At 39.8% G+C, this 21277-nt stretch overlaps 1 protein-coding gene across 1 annotated transcript in view; it reads right to left on the bottom strand.

Annotated features, from left to right (window-relative positions):
• Nucleotides 1-21277, bottom strand: part of LOC122564423 (collagen alpha-6(VI) chain-like) — a 177950-nt gene that overhangs the window by 40314 nt on the left and 116359 nt on the right. Inside the window, exons 27-34 of the mRNA XM_043719265.1 lie at nucleotides 19532-19597; nucleotides 15377-15430; nucleotides 13529-13564; nucleotides 11488-11550; nucleotides 9875-9937; nucleotides 3215-3277; nucleotides 1976-2038; nucleotides 1443-1493 (exon numbers count right to left, since the gene is read on the bottom strand). Coding sequence (XP_043575200.1) covers nucleotides 1443-1493; nucleotides 1976-2038; nucleotides 3215-3277; nucleotides 9875-9937; nucleotides 11488-11550; nucleotides 13529-13564; nucleotides 15377-15430; nucleotides 19532-19597 — 459 coding nt within the window. The remainder of the gene's footprint in view (nucleotides 1-1442; nucleotides 1494-1975; nucleotides 2039-3214; nucleotides 3278-9874; nucleotides 9938-11487; nucleotides 11551-13528; nucleotides 13565-15376; nucleotides 15431-19531; nucleotides 19598-21277) is intronic.

Genomic DNA, 21277 nt, shown 5'->3' with positions numbered 1-21277 from the left:
GTTGGACGGGGGGGGCACTGTTGGGTAGGATTGAATGCAGGGGGCGGTGTTGGGCAGGATTGGGGGGGCAGGGGCAGTGTTTAACGTGGTTGGGTGTGGGGAGGGGGTATTGGGCAGGGTTGGGGGCAGGGTGCGCTGTTGGGCAGAGTTGAGGGTGGGGGATGGTGTTAGGCAGGGTTGGTGCCATGCACAAATTTGGGGCTGAACTTTTTTTACAAAGTGCAATAGCAGGCGAAGGGTTAGTAAAGTTCACCTCCATGTCCATCTCCTGCCTATTCTTTGTAGAGAAGGAAGCCTTGCCCATGGTGCAATTGATACCCTTAAGTGGGGGCTATGTTGGACTAACTAAAGGTTACTCAATAGTCTACACCCAACTGCCAATGGACTTTTTCCCATGGTCCATGTCAAGTGTCCAGGTTAGCAGCTAAGTTAGAAAGGCGGTATATCCTACTTGGGCATCTTGTGTCTAATGTACCACTCTGCCCAACATGCCCGATTGAACGGGATGCACCAACCAACACCCCCTCACCTCTCTTTTTGATCTGTCAACAGGTCCCAGCACGACCCCAGACATACGTAAAAGATTAGGCTCCATCAGCATCTTCTCTTCAGGACATTATTCCCACTAATGCTGCTGGGACAGGAGCATTACATGCTATTGACTGGCCAGCAGCAGGCAGAGATAGGAACTCCTCTCCGGCAGCAGCTTTTAGGTCAACATCTCAATGGTTTTTCAATAGCTGTGGGGCTAGTCAGCTAAGTACACATGAATTTGTCATAGACCTTTCCTACAGGGTTCAGGGACATCATCCCTTAGTTAAAATTCAGCACATAATGCCTGAACTATCCCTCATAAGGAACTCACCTTCCTTCAAACATTTAAAATTATTCTTTTGAAAATATTTATCCATTTTCCTTTTTTATGCTTTCTGTTCATGCGACTATTTCTGGTGTGGAAAAGTAATCAATTTGACATCAGAAGTCAGGAAAGCATACTGACCTTTAACATTTTCTTCTGTATTCATATCTTCAACGTTATTGAAAAAGAAAAATTGTTTCTCAACAGTGTCACTTAAGAATGCCACCAACAATAGTCATGATTTGGAGATGCCGGTGTTGAACTGGGGTGGACAAAGTTAAAAATCACACAACACCAGGTTATAGTCCAACAGGTTTATTTGGAAGCACAAGCTTTCGAAGTGCTGCTCCTTCATCAGGTGGTTAGTGATCAAGAATATTGATTCAGACAATGGGACTTGCACGTCTGTTTCTGCAACTACTACCAATCCCTATATTTCAGCAATAAGGCAGCTATTTACCACCCTGTGCATTGACTAACTATTCAACCAGTGTGCCACAGGAGGATGTGATGTTATAGCCCCAATAATGTTTCAGCAAATTACCGGTCATATTTTCCATTTGTCAATAATATAGTCTGTTACCTTTCTTCCCTTTATTCCTGGAGAACCAAATCTACTTGCACCATCTATGCCCTGTGTGACAAAGAATATGTTCATCATAATTTGTTAGTAAATATTCAACCTCAATGTTGATGCACATAGGTAATGAGGTCATTGACTACATTGTGTGATGGAATTAAACAGGTGCATCTCTCATAGACCTTTATTTCACTGACTTCAATGAAAGGATCCCAATTCATTACGATTCATTATACATCACTGCAAAAGGCAAAAATTACCCTCAGAGCATCAAGATCCAGTACAATAATTAGAGAAGAGTGCAGAAGTCTGGAGATAATTGGGCCAGATCACATTCTGCCCTTACTTTTACACATACACTATAATTTTCTGAGGGAACTATAATAACGGAACCTTGCTTTGTATACTTGCTGATGATTCAATTTTATTGCTGGTTATCAGTGAGGTTGGGGAGTTCTTTAAGAGCAAGACTATTTATCATTTTGTTTTTAAGAAATTGTTAACAAAACTTAGAATAATAACAAAAGGAAGCTTACCGGGCTCCCCCGAGGTCCTGCCTGTCCTATGATGCCTTTGGTACCTGGATTTCCATGTTGACCCTATTGAATGCCCAAAAGACTGATTAGTAAAACCCTTTCCTACTCCTTCCACATGTGCAGAAGTGGACATTACCTATTTCACTCCATTCAGTAGGCACATCCAACAACCTATCTCATCGAAACCATTCCATGTAATGCAAGTAAACACCCAATCTGAACAGTTCCCAACCATAAGGAAGCCTTCCTGGAACAGAGTATGCAATGATTTACTCTTTTAGTATGTTTAAAATGTTTATTAATGTAGCGACTGATTTTGGTCTAGTAATGGGTGATATGTGATACTACAATTTTAGACAGGAGGCCAAGATTGGTTCTTCACAATTGTATTGGAAGAGATGAAACAGCAACTGATTCTTCAGATCTGCCCAGTGGATCAGAGGTAGAGTTTGTTAGTTAAGTTTTTTCTAACATTAATGCCTGTGTTTGATATAGCCCTCATTGGGTTGAAACAAGAGAAACCAAGACTATGCTTTCTTGAATTTTCTTTGAACAAACTGAATGGATGGAAAACCATTTAAAAGGTCAAATCTCTGCTTTGTCTCATCCATGAAGATCCAATTTTGGTTTCTAGTCTTTAATTTTGAAAATCCTCATTATCCGTGACTGGACCATGATTTTTTCTTCTGCATTGAATTTGGAAATTTGGGCTGAAGGTAGTGAAGAGATTTAAAAATTTTGCCTCAGCGTGATGGATGTGTGGGATTGACCAATGGAAACAGAGGGAGTAGGTGGCCCCAGACAATTTGAGATTCACTAAGTACTTGGAGGCAAACTGATAAAAGGTGACAACGTAATGTCCTCAACACTGGGCCATCGACTGAAAGGAATACCTTCATGTCCTTTTATACTTTCCTATTTCCTTTATGGCATTTACTCACTGTGCTTACAGTAGGAGAAACAACACTACAAGTTTATATGGAATTTTAACCCAACAAAAGGACACTGCATCCTTACAGGGATGAGATTTCCAAGCAGGATAAAGGAGTTCTGGTCACATAAATGCCAAAACACAATGGAATTAACTCCAAAGCTTCCTTTATTTTTACAACAGGATTTCCAGCTGGTAACAGGTCTGTTTGAAGACCTGATAATATGCTGTAACATGTGTATGGAATCATAAAGCCTATTGTTCTAAAATGATGGATTGGACTGGATTAAAACTGAAAGTACACTTACAGCACGTCCTTTAGCTCCAGGATTTCCATCGATTCCATCAAGACCAGAAATTCCATTTGGACCCTGTTAGTAATTAACAGACAAAAATACTGCTCAACCTTCAGTGCATTATGAAATTATTTACTTTTATCTTAAAAGCAGGCAGTGAAACAGACATCTGTTGCCAATTCTGTTTTGTTCTTGGCAATTAAAAGATACACAGAAATAGTATGTGAACAAGGACATAACCCATGTGAACTGGAGAAAGACCAAGTCAGGTCATTGGTGTCCACTGCTGATCTCCAGAAGTATTTTCAGCAACCTCAATTTTTTTTGGAATTATGACTTGTAATATAGTTGATTGGTTATCAGGCAGCTTGTACAACTTCCAAAATAATTAAAGTAGAATCTGAAAATAAGTTCATTCAGTTTTGTATTACAGGCAAATCAATTTTTTTTCTGTTTTCATAAGTACTCAGGCATTGGAACTAACTTGTGCACAATCTTGGGGTGAACTAAAATATTGAAAACTCACCTATCTGTCCCTATCTGCATATTGATTCATCCATTATCTATCATATGACTGATGGTTTAAGAAATATACCTAATCTTCCATGAATAAACAGTGACTGTGCTAGCTTGATACCAACAGTGATTAGTTGAAAATGCAAACCTCAAGGTTGGTGTTGGTGCTACCTGGAGCAGAGTTCGAACCATACCCAATGCATTTGCACCGGACCCTGAGCCAGTCAAGGACCTCTGGAGAAATGTCACTGTAATGCAGAGACCCCCAAATCAAAATTTGTCCATGCCATTTTGACCTTTAGTGCTATTCAGAGATTAAATCAGTGTACATGAGTCAAAATGTGAGGCCGGCATGTTAGGTGGGGTGACAAGGCTGCTCATTCTGGCAAGGTGATGTCATCCTTGAATCTTTTTCAGAGGGGTTGTAAATGACCCAGACTCTGAAAAGTCTGAGAGTTTGGATAGATTTTAAGGTCCATTTGTTTAAAGCTAACAGATAGTGCCACAGAAAGAAGGCTTTCCAGTTTTTTTAAAAAACTTGCCTAATGAAAGGGGAGTGGTCAGTTTAGTAGCTCTGACAGATCAGCAGCAGTGTTTGTGAAGAAAGGTGGCTGGGGCAAGGTCAGGCTGGAGTCTCTCTCCTTCTAACTTCAAGCCTGTAAACCCTTGTTTGATTTTACCTTTTATGCCAAGGGGTGTTCATGGGGATTGTTGAAAGTATTTTGGATTAGCATCATTAAGTCGGGACAGTCTGTTGGGTTCAAATAGGACAAGTTATTTGGTTTTCTGTTTTCTGCTCTTTGTGTTTCATTCAGTAATCTTGTAAATAAATTCAGTTTTTGTTTAAAACTAAGTAGTCTGACCAGTTGATTCTCTCCTGGAATATCCACTATACACCTGCTGAAATCATATAGCAAAGTTAGGGTCTGGGCTACCTTCTTGAAATGTTTTGAGGGGCCTGGCCTTGTCCATAACAGTGGTAACTAATATCAGGGAGAAACTTTTAATTTTTAATTCCAAGAGATAAATAATGCCTCCATATTAGCAGCAACTTAGAGTTAATGACAGTAGAATCCCAGTTGGCACCTTGGTAAACAGGAGTGACATTTAGAAAAAACATTCTAAGAAGGCCTCAGGATGAGACAGAATTGGACAAACATTGCCAAAGGAAGAGAGGGCAACATCTGGTTTGAGCTTGATTGTTTATACCCTGTCTAGCTGAAGGAGATTAACCTATGACATAGAAGGGGCATCTGTTTTATTGTTTGTGTATGAAGGAAGACAGGAGTGTGGATAATGAGATGCTAACAGTGCAAAGATAAATAACTTTTCTATATGCTTCAGTGTCTTGCTTTGGTCTAGTAACTAAGGCAGATCTCTACCTGTGTAGCTCAAATAAGACCATGAGGCATAACACATTCTCACCACCTTCAGGAAGGGGAAAGGCCCACTCAGTAATGTTATGGGACTTCTCAACATTATCAGCAGACTCTCACAGCAAATTATCCTGCATCAGGTAGTGCAATAATTGTAGCAAGCAGCTATCAACTGTAATGAGAAGCAATTTAAGCAACGGAAATAGTGCTGAAGAACAGCCAAACCAGATCAGCAATTAACTGAGAAAGTAGTGGTTTGGAATTGTTTCCACTCCCAAACATTATTTTGAAGTTTCAGGAATATATAGCCTGGGAGAGAGAATAATGAATGCATTTCAGTGTTGATGCCAAATCTTGCTATAAACTACAAAAGCTGACCATATATTATTAGCATTTCTGATTTACTTCCCATGGACCCAATGCATGAAGTGGCTGTTGTGATACAGAGTGACAGACTTTGGAACATGTTCAAAATTTAATGTAAAGTCACTGAAGGCAGAACTAAGGTCATTGTGAAGAACATCTTCACAGGAGAAAAGCAATAGAATGGGAGGAGTGATCAAAGGTTTCTTTATCCAAACAGAGAAAATGAAAATGGAGGAGGGTTGAGTCTAGAGGCAAATACAAGACAGACATTGATACAGCAGAGAGATCTCAGAGGTTTTGACAACTGGCCTGATCATGGGATTGAAATCATGGCCATGTGTATGGGTGAAGGAGTCAGTGTAGGGAACGATTTGATGAACGCAAGGACAGGAAGATCATTGTTAGCAGAGCAGGGAAAATTTTGATTGGGTTTGAATTATCCAATGCCTCAGCTAGAGTACATTTAGTAAAAGGAGCTGACATTACAAAGCATGTGACTATAAGACAGTTTATAATATGAGGACCGTGCCTTTCTACTTTTCTCTATTTTTAATTGTGGACTGAAATAGGAAAAGAACTGCTTTAAAATCAAAGATTTCTGCATTTCTTTTTGAAAACAATTTGTCTGACACTCATTGTAAATACTGTTTACACAGCTGCTGTTTGGAGCAGGAATAGAAGGTGCAGATAAGCTGGAGCCAAGGATGTGTACAATGGAGATTCAGCTGGAAACATATAGTTGGTTGGTCTATGGACTACTGACCAGTTTTTGATGACAAAGGCCTTCTGTTTGCCAACAACTATGTGATTGACTCTGAGGTAGCTGAATGGCTTAGGGCTATGAACATGATACAGAGCAGCTCAGGAGCTGTCTTGGATCTGTGCAACAAAATCCACTTTGAGCCTGAAGCAAACCAGTTCATAGTTCCTTCAACTGGCTGTGAATTTTAATGAACTAGTCAGAATTCAAAATTTAGTGTAAAGTCGCTAAAGGTAAAACTAACAGTGAACTGCTCACCCTGTGCTTCCAGTAAACCAGTTAAAGCATGCAGAGAAGGAAGATTAAGAAGCAACATTCTGATCAGCTTGAGTCACCTCAGTAGTCTTGTGAACAGGTACCACTGGACCTCCTTTCCAGTCTGTCCTTTAGCCCATCACCACCTATGTTTTTTATTCTACCTGTGTGCTCATATATGGTGGGATTTATAAAGATGTTAGAGTTTTAATCAGTTCACAGTTGTTTACCTGTACAGTCAGTTAAGATATATAGTGATAGTCCCATTCTTGTGCGATGTTGTGTTGTAAGAAGATTGCGCAATAGCTGCACCATTTAAACTAATGGAGCCGGAGTCGTGTTATAGGCAATACTGGTAAGGAAAGTTTGTGTTCTACAAATAATGGTCTAAGTTCTTCAATTGTGTTAAAGCCAATTTGCTTTGGAGGAAACCGGCATTATAGCAGAACCAACTGTAGTTAGAGTCCATTTACACCTCTAGAAGGATGTACCAGCTATGGAGGGAGTATAATGTAGGTTTACAAGAATTATACCCAGACTTCAGGAGTTATCAGGTGAGATTATAAAATATAGGCCTATCTCCTTGAGAATTTATAAGGTTATGTGGTGATCCGATAGAAATCTTCAAGATATTAACAGGAAAAGATACAGAAGGTAAAGGCAAAGTAACTCTACTGGCTGGAGATTCTAGAAGGGGCATAGTCTAAAAATCATGGGCAGATTATTCAAAGAGATATCGCAAGCACTTCTACACACAAAGGGTGGGAGAGGTTTGAACTCTTTTTCCATAAATGGAATTGATACTGGATCAGTTGTTAATTTTAATTCTGAGATAGATAAATTTTATTAAATGAATGTCTTGAGATGTACAGGCCAAAGGTATGTATACAGAGGTAGGCCACAGATCAGCCATTAACTTATTGAATGGCAGAGCAGACTCAAGGGGCTGAGTATCCTACTCCTGTCCCTATGTTTCCTATTTAATAAACAGTCATAAACCTGATCTGTGCTTTCTGTTAACCTTGGTGTAGAAATGAGATAAATTGGAGGATCTTGTGTGTGTTTTTTTTAGAAGTTTTAATTAACTTTAGTAATGATTCTGGGAATAGTGGGCTTTATATCAATGTGCTACCCCAATGAGGCATGGCAGTAAATGAATAATCATCAAAGTTTGTACTCTAGCCGTGACCACTACCTTTAACTGAACTTAAGAAAACAAAAGCCAATAGCTGAAACCAAAGTGCAGGGCGATCCCCGTAACTGCAGAATCATTTCCCACGGTTTCACTTACCTGTAGTTTACTGTGGCCTGAACATATTATAGGGAACCTTCTGAAACCAGGGATTGGGGACCGCCGGGAAGGTAAATTTCCCATTGAAATGAATGGGTTTGCTCCGGTCCATGGTTTTGGGCTTCCACGGTAGGTTTAACAATGATTCCCCCACAGGTACGGGGAGCTGCTGGGGGGGGGGGGGATCTACTGTATTCAAACTGATAGATGCAATGATGTGTTTTCATGATGGCGATGCATTCAGATCACATAATGATGTGTGACTAACCAGACTGTGTTGGCTGTTGAACTTCTGGGGCTAAACTGAATATAGCACATAAAAGTTAACAGCTGGATCCCATAACAATTGGTTCGGCACCCAAATTCCTTGGAAGCACAGAATTTCAAACCTGTTTCAGATGGTAAAACCCATTCACCAATCTCAGTTCAGAATAGTCCTTGTCAAAATACTCTTAATGTGTTAAAGAGAGCCCACAACCTAACATGTAGAATTGATACAAGAGTCAAAAATAGGATTGCCAGTAGAGGCGCAGCTGAGCCAGTCACTGTCAATGAGGTGAGGCTTTTTTGTAATTTAGTGTGCACTTCGGGGTGGAGACGCAATTTAGAAGGATAACCACAGACAGGCTTGAGAATCTGCACATATGGGAGAATCTGTCAATAAATAAAAATAAAATAGTGCAGATGCTGGAGTTCGAAAGTGAAAAACCGCAAGTGTTGGAAATACTCAGCCTGTCTAACAGCATCTGTAGAGAGAGAAATGCTTTGAATTCAATATGAATCTTCGTCTGAACATAACTTCAAGTGATCATGGGAGCGAGTAATACTTGGAAATGAAAGGGAAGAAAAGTGAATAGTATTTGTTGCTATTGATAGAAATTGGAGTGATTAATGTATTTGCATGCTATCAGTGGTGTAAAAAGGAGGTGAAAGAACACTGTGTTCTACTGTAGATAGGCTTGACCATTTTATCTGACTCAGATAGTTCCAGGGCAGACTCTGGAATTTGAATATGAGAGGGAGTCATGGACTTGCGTCGTCCGTATTGTCTTTGTCTGATAACGACCCTGTGTTGCACTTTGGCATGTTTTACTTTCTTCAGCACACTACATAAATTTCAGATACCAGTTTTGTTTATGCAGCTTTCACTGAAAGTATTAGAAACAATATTCAATGTTTCTGTTCAGTATTTTCAACTGCTTTCCTCTGAACCCTGTTGCCAGGAATCTGAACCAACCTTGTTTACCTCATTTAACTGAATTGGGAGGGATAATTTGGTCATGTCTGAAGCAAGTGGAGTGATTTGATATTTAGGATAAAGCATCTCATGGACTGAGCACACACACGCGGTGGGAATCTCTCCAATTTCCTTTAAGCTCAATTATTTTCTTCTCTTTTTGCATAATGCTTTAAAAACTTCTTGTTAATCAGTCATAAACAATATTTCCTTTATGTCTCCCACTTGAACAACTTTCGCCTTTAACCCTACTCGTTGTGAAATTCTGCGGCTGTTCCTCTTGCTGATTACTCTGGAATAACTGGATGTATTAAATTCCCATCCATGAACATTAAATTGTGCTGTCCCCAAACACATTTCAGCTACAACATCCTCTCTTCCTGGTGTACACTGTGCAAGTCTTCAGATCATATTTGATGCCTGAATGAGGCAAATTTAATTTATTTAACAATGAAAGTCACCAGATTTTCACAATTTCTGAACTGCTGTTTGTCACTTGCATTTTTCTTCCTTTTCCCATCTGCACTTAAGGGCTGAATCACTATTTTTCATTTCTGTTTCTCCATTATTCCACTGATGAACTTTTAATTCTAACAGAATTCTACCAAAATGTTTTTGCAGGCCATTCAGCCCATTATCTCCTTTTCTGTAACTTGTGCCACCAGTGCAGCTCTCCTCCTTTATCCTCTGTTTTGTTCTAACCTTACTAAAAACTTAGTCCTATTATAATTCTTGGCGCTGATGCATGGCATATACTCAAAGCACCATCACTTGTCTTGTCCTCTCGCGTAACACGTTTGCTATGCCTTTCCAACACGTCCTCTCATTGTCATATTTCTTGAGCATCTAACAAGTTTCAAATAATACGAACCTGTTGACCTCTGTTTCCACTCCCACCTTTTTGACCTTTAGATCCTGGAATCCCATGTTCTCCCTTTTAAAAGACAGAAAAATAAAATCAGATGTTGCTTGTAAATTGAGATATTAGACACTAATTATACAGATAATAATCCACAGTCATTTTTCTTCTAGCTATTCCCAGTTATTGTAATTGACAGTGAAATCCTGCCTTACTGATCATCCCACAGCTTGTGATTTATAATAATCAAAACAGAACCAATCCTGTTGAAAATCTCTGGCTTCAGATTTTGAGTTATGTGTAATGGTTATAAACCACAACACAGTAACTGCAAGCCAGGAAAGAATCCTATCAATAAATCAAACTCAACTAAGCAAATCATTCAAGTATTTATTTCACAATCTTTTCTGGCACAACCAGTCAGGTTTTAGAAACCAAGAGAAAATCTTTAATTTGAGGAAGTGAACCAAGCAAGTTAATCAACATAATTTTCCAAATGCCCTTTTCCTTATTCCTTTTTCTCCTACAACTTCAAATTTCGAGGGCAGAAAATAAGGTTTGTGACTTCAGACCCTATTCCAGATTACCAATTATGATTGCCTCTGGACTGGTGCTTCACCTTTCCCAGGGCCTGCCTTGTTTTCAGGAGTCATTTCGATTTCAGCATTTGCAGGAGTCTCAGTGTGCCTGCACAAAAATTGTGGTTACTGCTCAAACTAATTTTTAGTGCGCCATCTAGACTCAACATATTAGCTTGCTTTCTCTTCCTGGATGCTGCCTGACCTGCTGTGATCTCCAGCAGTTTTTGTTAGTCAACTTGTCCGTTATAGTCTATACTCTGCAGTTCAACTGGCACGTTCCAACTTAAGAAGCTATTGAACGCATTTTTAAAATTCTGCCTTTCTTTACAGTGAATCCCTGATCATTGCCCCTTACCAACACTCCCCCACCCCTCCCCCCACACACACACATACACACACACAGAGGGAATCTCTCCAATTTCCTTTAAGCTCAATTAATTTGTTCTCTTTTTGTATCATGCTTTGAAGTTTTTGTTAATCAGTAATAAACTATTTTTCCTTTATGTCTCCCACTTTCACAACTTTAGCCTTTAACCCTATCGCTGTGCAATTCTGATCAGCGGCTTTTCCTCATGTTTTCCATTTGCAATCGCTCAATGTGCCCTTGAATTGAAGCAGACTGAACCTGTTGTTCCAGTCCCTCAGAACTGCTCCACTGTGAATGTTACAGGGGTGCATACTGGTTTCTAACCCCCCCTCCTGTCCCATCTTGGGAAAACAAATCAACTGATTTAAAACAAGACTGCCTTGCTCTAGAATGGACCCTGTGTCGCCTTAATGAAGAAAGGATCCCATTTCTGCACCACGTGAAGTAGGTCCCATCCAGTCTCAGCTCAACAACAAGAATCTCCATGAGACGATATGATGGCATCTGGGGTGATTTATGTTCTGGGCTTCCAGGACAAACGAGATCAGGCAGCAAAACTGTGTACATCATCTGGAGTTAATTTTTCAAAATTATATTAAAAACACATCATGCGATGAAACCAGCAAAGCAGTGGCAGTGTAACAGCAGGAATATTGTCAATGAATACTGATTGTCACCTCTGGTCCTCGGATTCCTGGATCTCCTTTACGACCTGGCTTCCCAGGGCTCCCAGATTGTCCCTTTGCGAGAAAAGAGGCCAGTTTTAATGGTGCGACTTTTGATGAATTAATCTCTCAACAGAAAAACACACAATGTTGCTGCAAAATGATAAACTAGGCTTTGCACAGCCTGATCTCAATGGTTAAATCAAAACCTTTAAATAAAACCATTAAATCTGAACACAAAGCCAGGAGAAATTGTGATTATTAAATCAATAGAGGTTAAAAAACACAGGTACTTTTTAAAACACACTGGGAACCCTGTTGCATATCCAAGTCCAGCTATTAAACACTCTAGGCTGAAGTTAGATTAGATTACATTACAGTGTGGAAACAGGCCCTTCGGCCCAACAAGTCCACACCGACCCGCCGAAGCGCAACCCACCCATGCCCCTACATTTACCCCTTACCTAACACTACAGGCAATTTAGCATGGCCAATTCACCTTGACCTGCACATCTTTGGACTGTGGGAGGAAACCGGAGCACCCGGAGGAAACCCACGCAGACACGGGAAGAACGTGCAAACTCCACACAGTCAGTCGCCTGAGGCGGGAATTGAACCCGGGTCTCAGGCGCTGTGAGGCAGCAGTGCTAACCACTGTGCCACCGTGCCGCCCACTAAGTTAGGGCCCTCAATTAGGACAGAGGCAAACTATATTTCCGTTTAGTTCATTAAAATATAATTAATAACTAAATTTTTGGTGAAGCTTTTCATCTGGCACTTATTAGGATTATTTGACAAGAATATAAATTCCAGGGGAAAACTAGTCATCCAGGATAGTTTCTATCTTTTGGTTTCAATTGAAAATAAATTGGCTATGGCAAAGTGCTCAGTAGTGTCCAGAGATGTGCAGGCTCAGTGGGGTAGCCATGGTAAATACAGGGTTATGGGTATCAGATGGGATGCTCTTTGGAGGGTTGGTGGCTGAATGGCCTCTTCCACACTGTCGGGATTGTATGAGAAGTTCTTATAGATCTTATAATGTATGGCACATCAATAATACTCATTTCATATAAAATTTCCCAAATTTAAACCCACCTCTAATGAAGGCACATCTGCCAAACGCGCATGTTTCATTTATGCACAGATACAAACAGGGCTGCATATCACATTATAAAAGTCTCTTCTGTATCATGTACAAACAGAACCAACTAGCATTAACAGCACTAAAGCTAAGTAGTATATATATCCACATAATGAGACGGTCAATCTACCTTCAGTCGCCTACAGTACAACTCCATCCAAAATAAAGCGGATTTAAAAATGTTTGGGTAACCTGTGGACATTTGGCACTTCAAAACTTACTCAAGAAGGCAACACTAACCTGCTTCTGTATTGTTTTATAAATTGTTTGGTTCTGCTGTTCTCCTACAGGCTTGTTGTAGGCTGGGGTTAAAAGGATTGGTCACTGATGCATCAGTGGCTATCATGAATCATTAGCTCATGTAGTATTTGTGAACTGCAACTCTGAAATCACTTTAAAAAGCTGTAGCCAGTCCGTGTCAAGCCTATTCAATACTTATAATTTAATGCCTTAAAATCAGTTTGGATTCAGTAATGTTAGAACACCTACAGCACAACATCAGGTTTTTAAATACTGCTAATGATACCACACTGTGGAAAGTTAAAAATCACACAACACCAGGTTATAGTCCAACAGGTTTAATTGGAAGCACACTAGCTTTTGGAGCAACGCTCTGAAAGCTAGTGCTTCCAATTAAATCTGTTGGACTATAACCTGGTGTTGTGTGATTTTTAACTTTGTACACCCCAGTCCAACACCGGCATCTCCGAATCATGACACTGTGGGAAGTTATTGAACAAGTTGTGGACGTGGTTCATGATAATTAAGAGGTCTAACAAAGTATTGAGCTCAAATCTGAATTAGATTCAACAATATATTTAACAATTCTTGTTAACGTCATGTGACAAAATACAAATAAAAACACATATGGATCAATTTTTGAACCATGTAAAATGTTAAGATCAAATTCACCTTTGTGCCTAGCATTCCCCTTGGACCTTCTGGGCCCTAAAGAAAATTAAGAAAAACACATTAAGCTTATTTAATATGTAAAACAAAAGCACATTAAGCTTATTTAATATGTAAAACAAAACACTTTGGCTGGGCAAGAGAAGTCGTTTCTCCTTGTCCCAGTAGAATCAGAGAGGGAATTCAACAGTGTGAAAAATAAGATGTTCAAACAAAATGACTGTACAACAAGCAATCTGCAGTCACCAACGTATTGCCATCCTTCAATGACAAGTGTAATGAGGAGTAGGATAACATGATGAATAGGTTGCAGCCAGTGGCTTCCACTGAGTGAGTGAACCAGAAAAAAATGAAGCTTTTTTTAATCCATGCTATTTGCATAAAGGGGTTGGCTGCTAGTTATTGAAGCTGCCCAAAGAAGGTGGTTCTGTGGTACAGTTGTAATCTGTGCCAGGAGGCCCGGGTTCAAATCCTGTTTACTTCAGATGCGTGTAATAACATCTCTGAGCTGGGTCATTAAAAGTATCCAGAAACTGCCCAATTTTCAGTCTATTATAGATGAATTGTTCTACTGATGTTGTTGTGTTTTGCCGGATCACTTCCCACTTATTGAAGATAAGGAACTTACTGCCAAGCACTTCAATCACTTTGCAATGCAACCAATATTAACTAAAGTTCTGACCTTCTTTGTTTGCACAAATGGACAGAAGTAAACATTTCTATAAAAGTACACAGATCTCTGGAAAATTGCAGCTGGGAAGTTGAGAGAGTTTATTCTGTACTGTAAATGTCTGGAGTTCAAAGGGATTGAATCTTCTTGTAGTGCTCACTGGTAAGATTTTGTAGATGGGATGCATGGATCAATGGGATTCTTGATTATGCAAAGTTTCAACGAGACTCTGAATGTAGCATTGTACAGCAACATGGCTGACTGCTGGGATGGCTCGTTTGGAGTTCTGGACTGTACTTGTGTCTTAGACATTGAGGAATTTGTCACTTTCTGCTATTGGCAGCTTGATATCAGGGTTGACCTGTCGTAACTGCACTCTGGGCAATTAGGGATGGGCAATAAATGTTGGCCCAGCCAGTGACACCCTCATCCCATATATGAATGAAAAAAAACTAGATAGCATATATGAGAAAAACTCTTTGCAAAGTCTGGGATTCACGAAAAGAGAATATATAAAAATTCATGTTGATGATTTTTTTTCTTTTGTTTCAGGTAAGTAGTGGTATGTATAAATGCAATTTATAGATGAAAGCAAGTTATTTGCTTCTTGATGCCAAAGTTATCTTGATTGCAACATGTGATACTTCTTCTCACCTATGGACCTGTGATCAGGTTTTTAGTTCATTGATCTTCACCGAGACATTAATAACCTAAAATCCATTTTCTTCCCCACTTTTATATCATTAATCTATTGTTCAAGGGGAACATGAAACAGGATCTAATCCTTGATCATTGGTTTCTTTCATGTTGTCTACAGTTTGACAATTCTCGAGAGTCAAGTCCCGTTGTGTCCACCATGTATTTACTTCTCCGCAGGATTCTTCCTCCATATCCTCTTGCCCTCTGTGGCTCTAATGTTCACTCACTCGTGCTTTTCTGGGGTAAATCTGCATACTGCATGTTTCACGCATTGTGCGTGTGCAGCCAACTATTTTCACTGTTCACAGAAAATCACTTATCGTGACAATCCCCTAAAGCACTGTGTACACATCGTGGAAATTTATTGAATTTTTAACAAGGACGGAAGGAGTTTTGGCCCTAAGTTGTTCAGTTACTAGCCCATCCTTAACTGTTACATGAATACATATATCATTATCTCACTAAGGAGTAGATTCTCTTACGCGATTGCCTGGTGCACCGGCAACTCCATCCTCACCAGGTTTTCCCGCCTCACCCTGAAAAATAAGATTGCAGTGTTATTTGAGCTACATTCTAAAATCAGTATTCCCTCAGAATGTTATTCAAATAGGTGCCAACAGGAAGCTGAGATATTCCTTATTTTTTAAATTGCAATAAAATAAATTTGGTGTTCTTGGGACTTCAACAGGAACTGCTTCACAATCCCTAAGAAGACTACCTTTGTCAAAGCTGTATTTAGTTGCTGGTTGAACATTTCATCAACTACTTTTACTATATTCAGAACAAATCAAACTGTGGAAAAGTTGCACAAGTAGATATAGAAGCAGCAATGGGCCATTCAGCCCATCGAGTCTGCTCTGCAATTCAATGAGATCATGGCTGATGTGATAATCACCAACTCCACTGTCCTGCCTTTTCCCTATAAGCTTTCATTTCCTTATTGATTATCTGTCTGTCTCACCCTTGAATATTCTCATTGATCCAGCCATCTGTGGAAAATAATTCTAATGATTCAGAACACTCAGAGAAGATGTTATAAACACAGATAATAACTATTTCAGATCAATATTTGTCTCCCATTGAGTCATAACAGTTACAGGGCCTGTTGAGATTGGACAATGTCAGGCCCATATTAGACATATTTGCTCAAAGATACCACTTGTGTCTTTCTCACTTGCTAATCACACCCTATAAATGTCTTTGTTCAAGAGTTTGTATAATCTGCTCTGAAATATCCTGATCAGATCAGAATGAGTAGCCACCTTTATATCTTATAATTATCTTGTCAGGAATAAAAACTTCTGGTAGTTAAGAATAAGACTTTCAACAATCTCTCGCCTGAACCAGAATCATAAAATCCTTAGTGTGGAAATAGGCTAATTGGCGCAACAAGTCCACACCAACCCTCGCAAGAGTAACCCACCCAGACCCATTCCTCTACATTAACCCCAACTAACGCCCTAACCTACATATCTCCAAACACTATGGGCAATTTAGCACAGCCAATTCACCTACCCTGCACATCTTTGGACTGTGGGAGGAAACTGGAGCATACACACTAAGAATGGGGAGAATGTACAAACTTCACACAGACAGTCGCCCAAGGCTGGAATCAACCCTGGGTCCCTGATGCTGTGAGGCAGCAGTGCTAACCACTGAGCCACCATGTTGTCCACAGAATGTTGTGCATTTAACTTCCAGTCCAAAGACTTATGCATAGAATGTTAGCTGATACTGGGGAAATACTGAAGCCTCTATTTTGAAAATAGTACAGGAGCTTCTTTTCCCCCCTCCAACCATTTTAAGTTCATTCAGCAATTTACCAATGATGATCCCTTTCATTACACAGAAGAATACATTTGATGACTTTGCTGTCCAGGCACAGAAAAGTCTGCAGGAACTATTGTTGAAATTACAGATAAATCTCCACAGCACTGTCTGCTGTGATTCACTTGGCGTCTCTCTTAAAACGTCTGTGGATTTAAGTCCCAGTCTGGAGGTGTACTCAGAACATCCCAGACTTCCACTTTAGTTCAGTGCTGAGATTGTCTGAGGCACAGTCCTGTGGTTAAATTGTTAAACTGAAGTCTTAGCTACCATCTCAAGTGAATATAAATTACTTTATGGTGTTATTTTCAAGATGAATGGAGAAGGTCACCCTCATTTCTTGACATATTAAAACCAATTATGTGGTTTCTAAGACATCGTTGATTGAGCACAAATTGACTTTTATTTTCCCAACATTCTAAAGGCGCTACACATCATTGGTTGTAAAGTACTTAGTGATGTTCTGAGATTGTGAATAATTCAATTTAAATACAAACATTTTTTATTCAGTGCCTGAAACTAGTCAACAGAATATTAATTTGCAAGGTCCAGAATGTTACAGCATTTTAATGAGCCTTCCTGCCATTTGCCTTGATTCCTCAATTATTTTGGTGTATTCTTATTGAACTCTTTGTTCTGTCATGACATGACATTAGAGAGCCACTACTATTGACTGTGTAGAGTGGAATTTACAACATCTTGCTCTCAGGACAAGGATCCTCTTGGCCTGATGCACATAGACAAAACAAAAAGCTACAGGAAGTAGTGAATCATGTGTTCAAATCCTTGATTTGAGCGCTCAGTGGCCAATGCTACACTCCAGAAGTTTGAAGTCATAATTTTTTAAAAATTTAAACAGTGCAACAAATTAAAGCCTAATGCCCATACAATAGTGTCAATCTTATCACCGTCTGTCATCTTGCAATGATTGATGCAATGAGGAGCTGCATCATCTGAAAAAGTTTGATAAATGTTTGTACAGAGTGATGTTGATTTTACTGATGCACTTACAGGAGCATAGTAGCTAGATACAATGTCCTGTTTTAAGCAAAAAAGTTACCTGAGCTACTGATTGGTTTTTAGTAACTACTCCAGCAAATGTAACTGTGGGTGTGCAGATTAAATTGGGTTTGGCTCTGTCTGTGCTAGCTGTGCCAATTTCTCTAGTTGGACAGGGCACTGGAAGGTGAACTGTCACTTGTAGATCCATTAAGGGGAACATCTCCAAAGATGTAAAGCCAAAGAAACCTGACAGATAGAGAGCTGGGCCGAAAGTTGGTGGAGGCAGAGTAGTGATGGGAAACAAACAATGTTTTTAAAAGAAGTTGACCAATTTAAGTTTGAACATGATTTTGGGGCTTCCATGGCTCTCATTTTCCTACCCAAAATTCTTGATTATGTGTGCTCGAACAATATATCCCCCCAACTTTCTGACTTTATTCATCATTCTCAGGAAGAGATATCACTGACAAAGCCACCTGTTCTTGCCCATCCTGGGTTGTCCTGAGAAGGTAACTGAGTGGCCACATTTAAGACACAACCCTGGAGTTTTGAAACAGGGGTCACACATAAGCAACATCCAATCATGGGAAAAGATTAAAATGTTGGTCAAAGAACTGGTTTTTAAGGAACATCTTTAATGGTGCAGAGACAGGTAGAGACACAAATAAGTTTGGAAAGGGAATTCTAGAGCTAATTGCCTAGGCAACAAATGTCATGGCCACCAATAGTGGAGAAAACAAAATGGAAGATGTACAAGAGGTCAGCTCAAGATAGAGAAGCAAAGATATCCTGAAAGGTTATGAGACTACGGGAGAATATAAAGAGTGAGGGACAAGGCCACAAAGGGACTTTAAACAAAGATGAAAATTTTAAACTTATAGAATTGCTTGACTTGGAGTCAATGTCCATCAATGTGCAGATGGGTGATTCATGAGTAAATATTGGTGTGGACATGGACAGCAGGTCTTTAAATGGCTTCAACATTACTGAGGATAGAACAGGGAGGAAGGCCAGATTTAGAGATAACAGTCACAAAAGCACAAATGAGGGAGTTTCAGCAGATGAGCCAAAGCTGGGACAGAGTAGGCAGTATTACAGCAGTGTAGAATGACCATCTTAGGGGGGTGTGAGTGGGTGGTCAGAAGATCACATTGGTTTCCACTTAAAGACCATCAGGAAAGAAAGGGATGTTCCCTTCATTGAAAGACACTGAAACAAAAAACATGGTTTCTGAAAAAATCTCTTATTTCCAGACATTTTCAAAAGGTCATGGTGGAGATTGACCACACAATCTCTGGATTAATTAGTCTTTTAACTAACCATCCCAGTAACACAACTACTATACTAGCATACACAGTGTACTCCTTAACTCACTGTACGACCAATGTGTAGTTTAAATCATGATTTTGCTCAATAAAAGATACCAAATGATAACATGATGCACGATAAATATATAGCTGGAATTTAATCAACCTGACAAGAGTCTCTTGCCCCACTTGGAGAAAACCTGAGAGTTCTATGGTGGCATTAAGTGCCCTTTCTGATGATTAGAAGCCCATCATCGGGCTTACTTGAGATTCAGGACTTTAACCAAGAACTACCATGCAATCAGAAACCAGCAATTCCCCAACTGCTCGCCAGCACTGGGAATCGCATACAAGTTCCATCCACCCTGCAATTTAATCACCAATGGGTGACTCTTTTGCTGCTGGGAGCATGGCATGTGGCCTCTCCCTCAATTAGGTGGACATATTTGCTGTCACATAAAATCCAACCGCAGGAATAGCATAGAAAGTTGGTAAACATACCTGTAGTCCTGGATTTCCTTTGTTGCCTTTTTCACCCGGTGTGTTGATATTAATACCAGGACTGCCCTTAAATGAAAAGAGAGAAAATAATTAATGGTTTTTTAAAGTAAATTATTCCTTCCCCTCCTTCAAAAACAGGATCTAACATTAGACTTTCCCTCATTTTACAGATTTGGGCAAACCTGGTGCATACTTCCAAAATTTGCTGATTTTGCTGCTTAAGTGTCCTTTCTTATTTAAATCTTATGATTGTTTCCTTTAAATAACAACAGAATAGAAATGACTTTTTCCATAGAGAACCAGCAGAACTAAAGTGAACTCTTGTTTTTTAGCAGACACATGTACATACAGAAAGTGGGGTGGCACGGTGGCACAGTGGTTAGCACTGCAGCCTCACAGCGCCAGAGACCCGGGTTCAATTCCCACCTCACGCGACTCTCTGTGTGGAGTTTGCACATTCTCCCCGTGTCTGCGTAGGTTTGCTCCGGTTTCCTCCAAAAATGTGCAGGTTAGATGAATTGGCCATGGTAAATTGCCTGTAGTGTTAGGTGAAGTGGGTCTGGGTGGGTTGCGCTTTGGAGGGTCGGTGTGGACTTGTTGGGCCGAAGGGCCTGTTTCCACACTGTAATCTAATCTGGATCGCAGTTTACACAGTCAACAACAATCAAGATTCCTTTTCATTGGGTTTACAGCCCTCTGGGCTCCTCTTTTTCCAACACCTCTTTCCACTGCAATGATTCAGAGCAAAACAGTTCACTCTTTCTCACGTTCACCCTCCCATTTCAGTCAGTGAATAAAAAAAACTAACAAAAACAAATACAAGACTTGGGACTGGACTTGATCCAGAATTATGAAACAATGTATCTTTAAGTATTCCAATGTGTTGTGATGTCAAATGGCCAATTAATTTGGTACATGATCAAGTTCTTTATGTTGCATGTTCATGACAGAGAAGAGCTAATCACAAAGCCATTTCAATGACTGAGATTCATGAGACTTGATGTTACAATGGACTAATACATTGGCTGCTTATCCTACTCTGTGTTCTGAGATACATAAGTATTAGTAATTAAGGCTAGTATTGATGTGAAACCTAATTGTTTATTGTTTACCATCACAGAACTCTACAAGAATTGTCTTATCAGGAAAGAATGTTTTCAGAATACATAGAGGAATTATATGTTTTAGATTTGCCTTGCAGCCCAGTACCAGATAACACTTTGGCAAGTCCATGTTGCTGCTGGCTGAGCTCAATGAACTGAATTTTATTTCAGGTTTCAGGATCATGATGTCAGGATCAAGAATGGATCCAAAACCAAAACTTGCTGCCACTGGAGTGAGGCAACAATAATTTCCAGAGGCAGTCTCCTAATTAGTTGTCTTGAAACTTGTTTCCTATGAAAAACAGGCTCCCAAAGGCACAAGGCTAACTACAGGGAGGTAGCTATCGAACCTATCAGAGGAAGTAGGCATTGTTAAAACAGACCGCATTGTGCATTCTTGGGTTGAGAGCTCAGATATCCATTGGAGTGCTGAAACAACTGAACCCCAGGGAAAACATTACATAATTGGCAACTTTGGCTCTCTGATCTATTCTGTCAATTGAACAATAATTATTTACATCAGATAAAGATATTTCAAGTGCTTGCATCCGCTGTTTTCAATACTTTAAAGGGTCTAGATGATTGGCACTTTTATTTGGCTGTAGTGAAAGGAGTTTTATTTTAAGGAAGTGGGGGGTTCGGG

Source organism: Chiloscyllium plagiosum, chromosome 29, assembly GCF_004010195.1.
Source record: "Chiloscyllium plagiosum isolate BGI_BamShark_2017 chromosome 29, ASM401019v2, whole genome shotgun sequence".
In the NCBI taxonomy this organism is placed as follows: domain Eukaryota; kingdom Metazoa; phylum Chordata; class Chondrichthyes; order Orectolobiformes; family Hemiscylliidae; genus Chiloscyllium; species Chiloscyllium plagiosum.
Note: the sequence above shows the minus strand (reverse complement) of the source record. Positions and strands in the feature narration are given on the sequence as shown.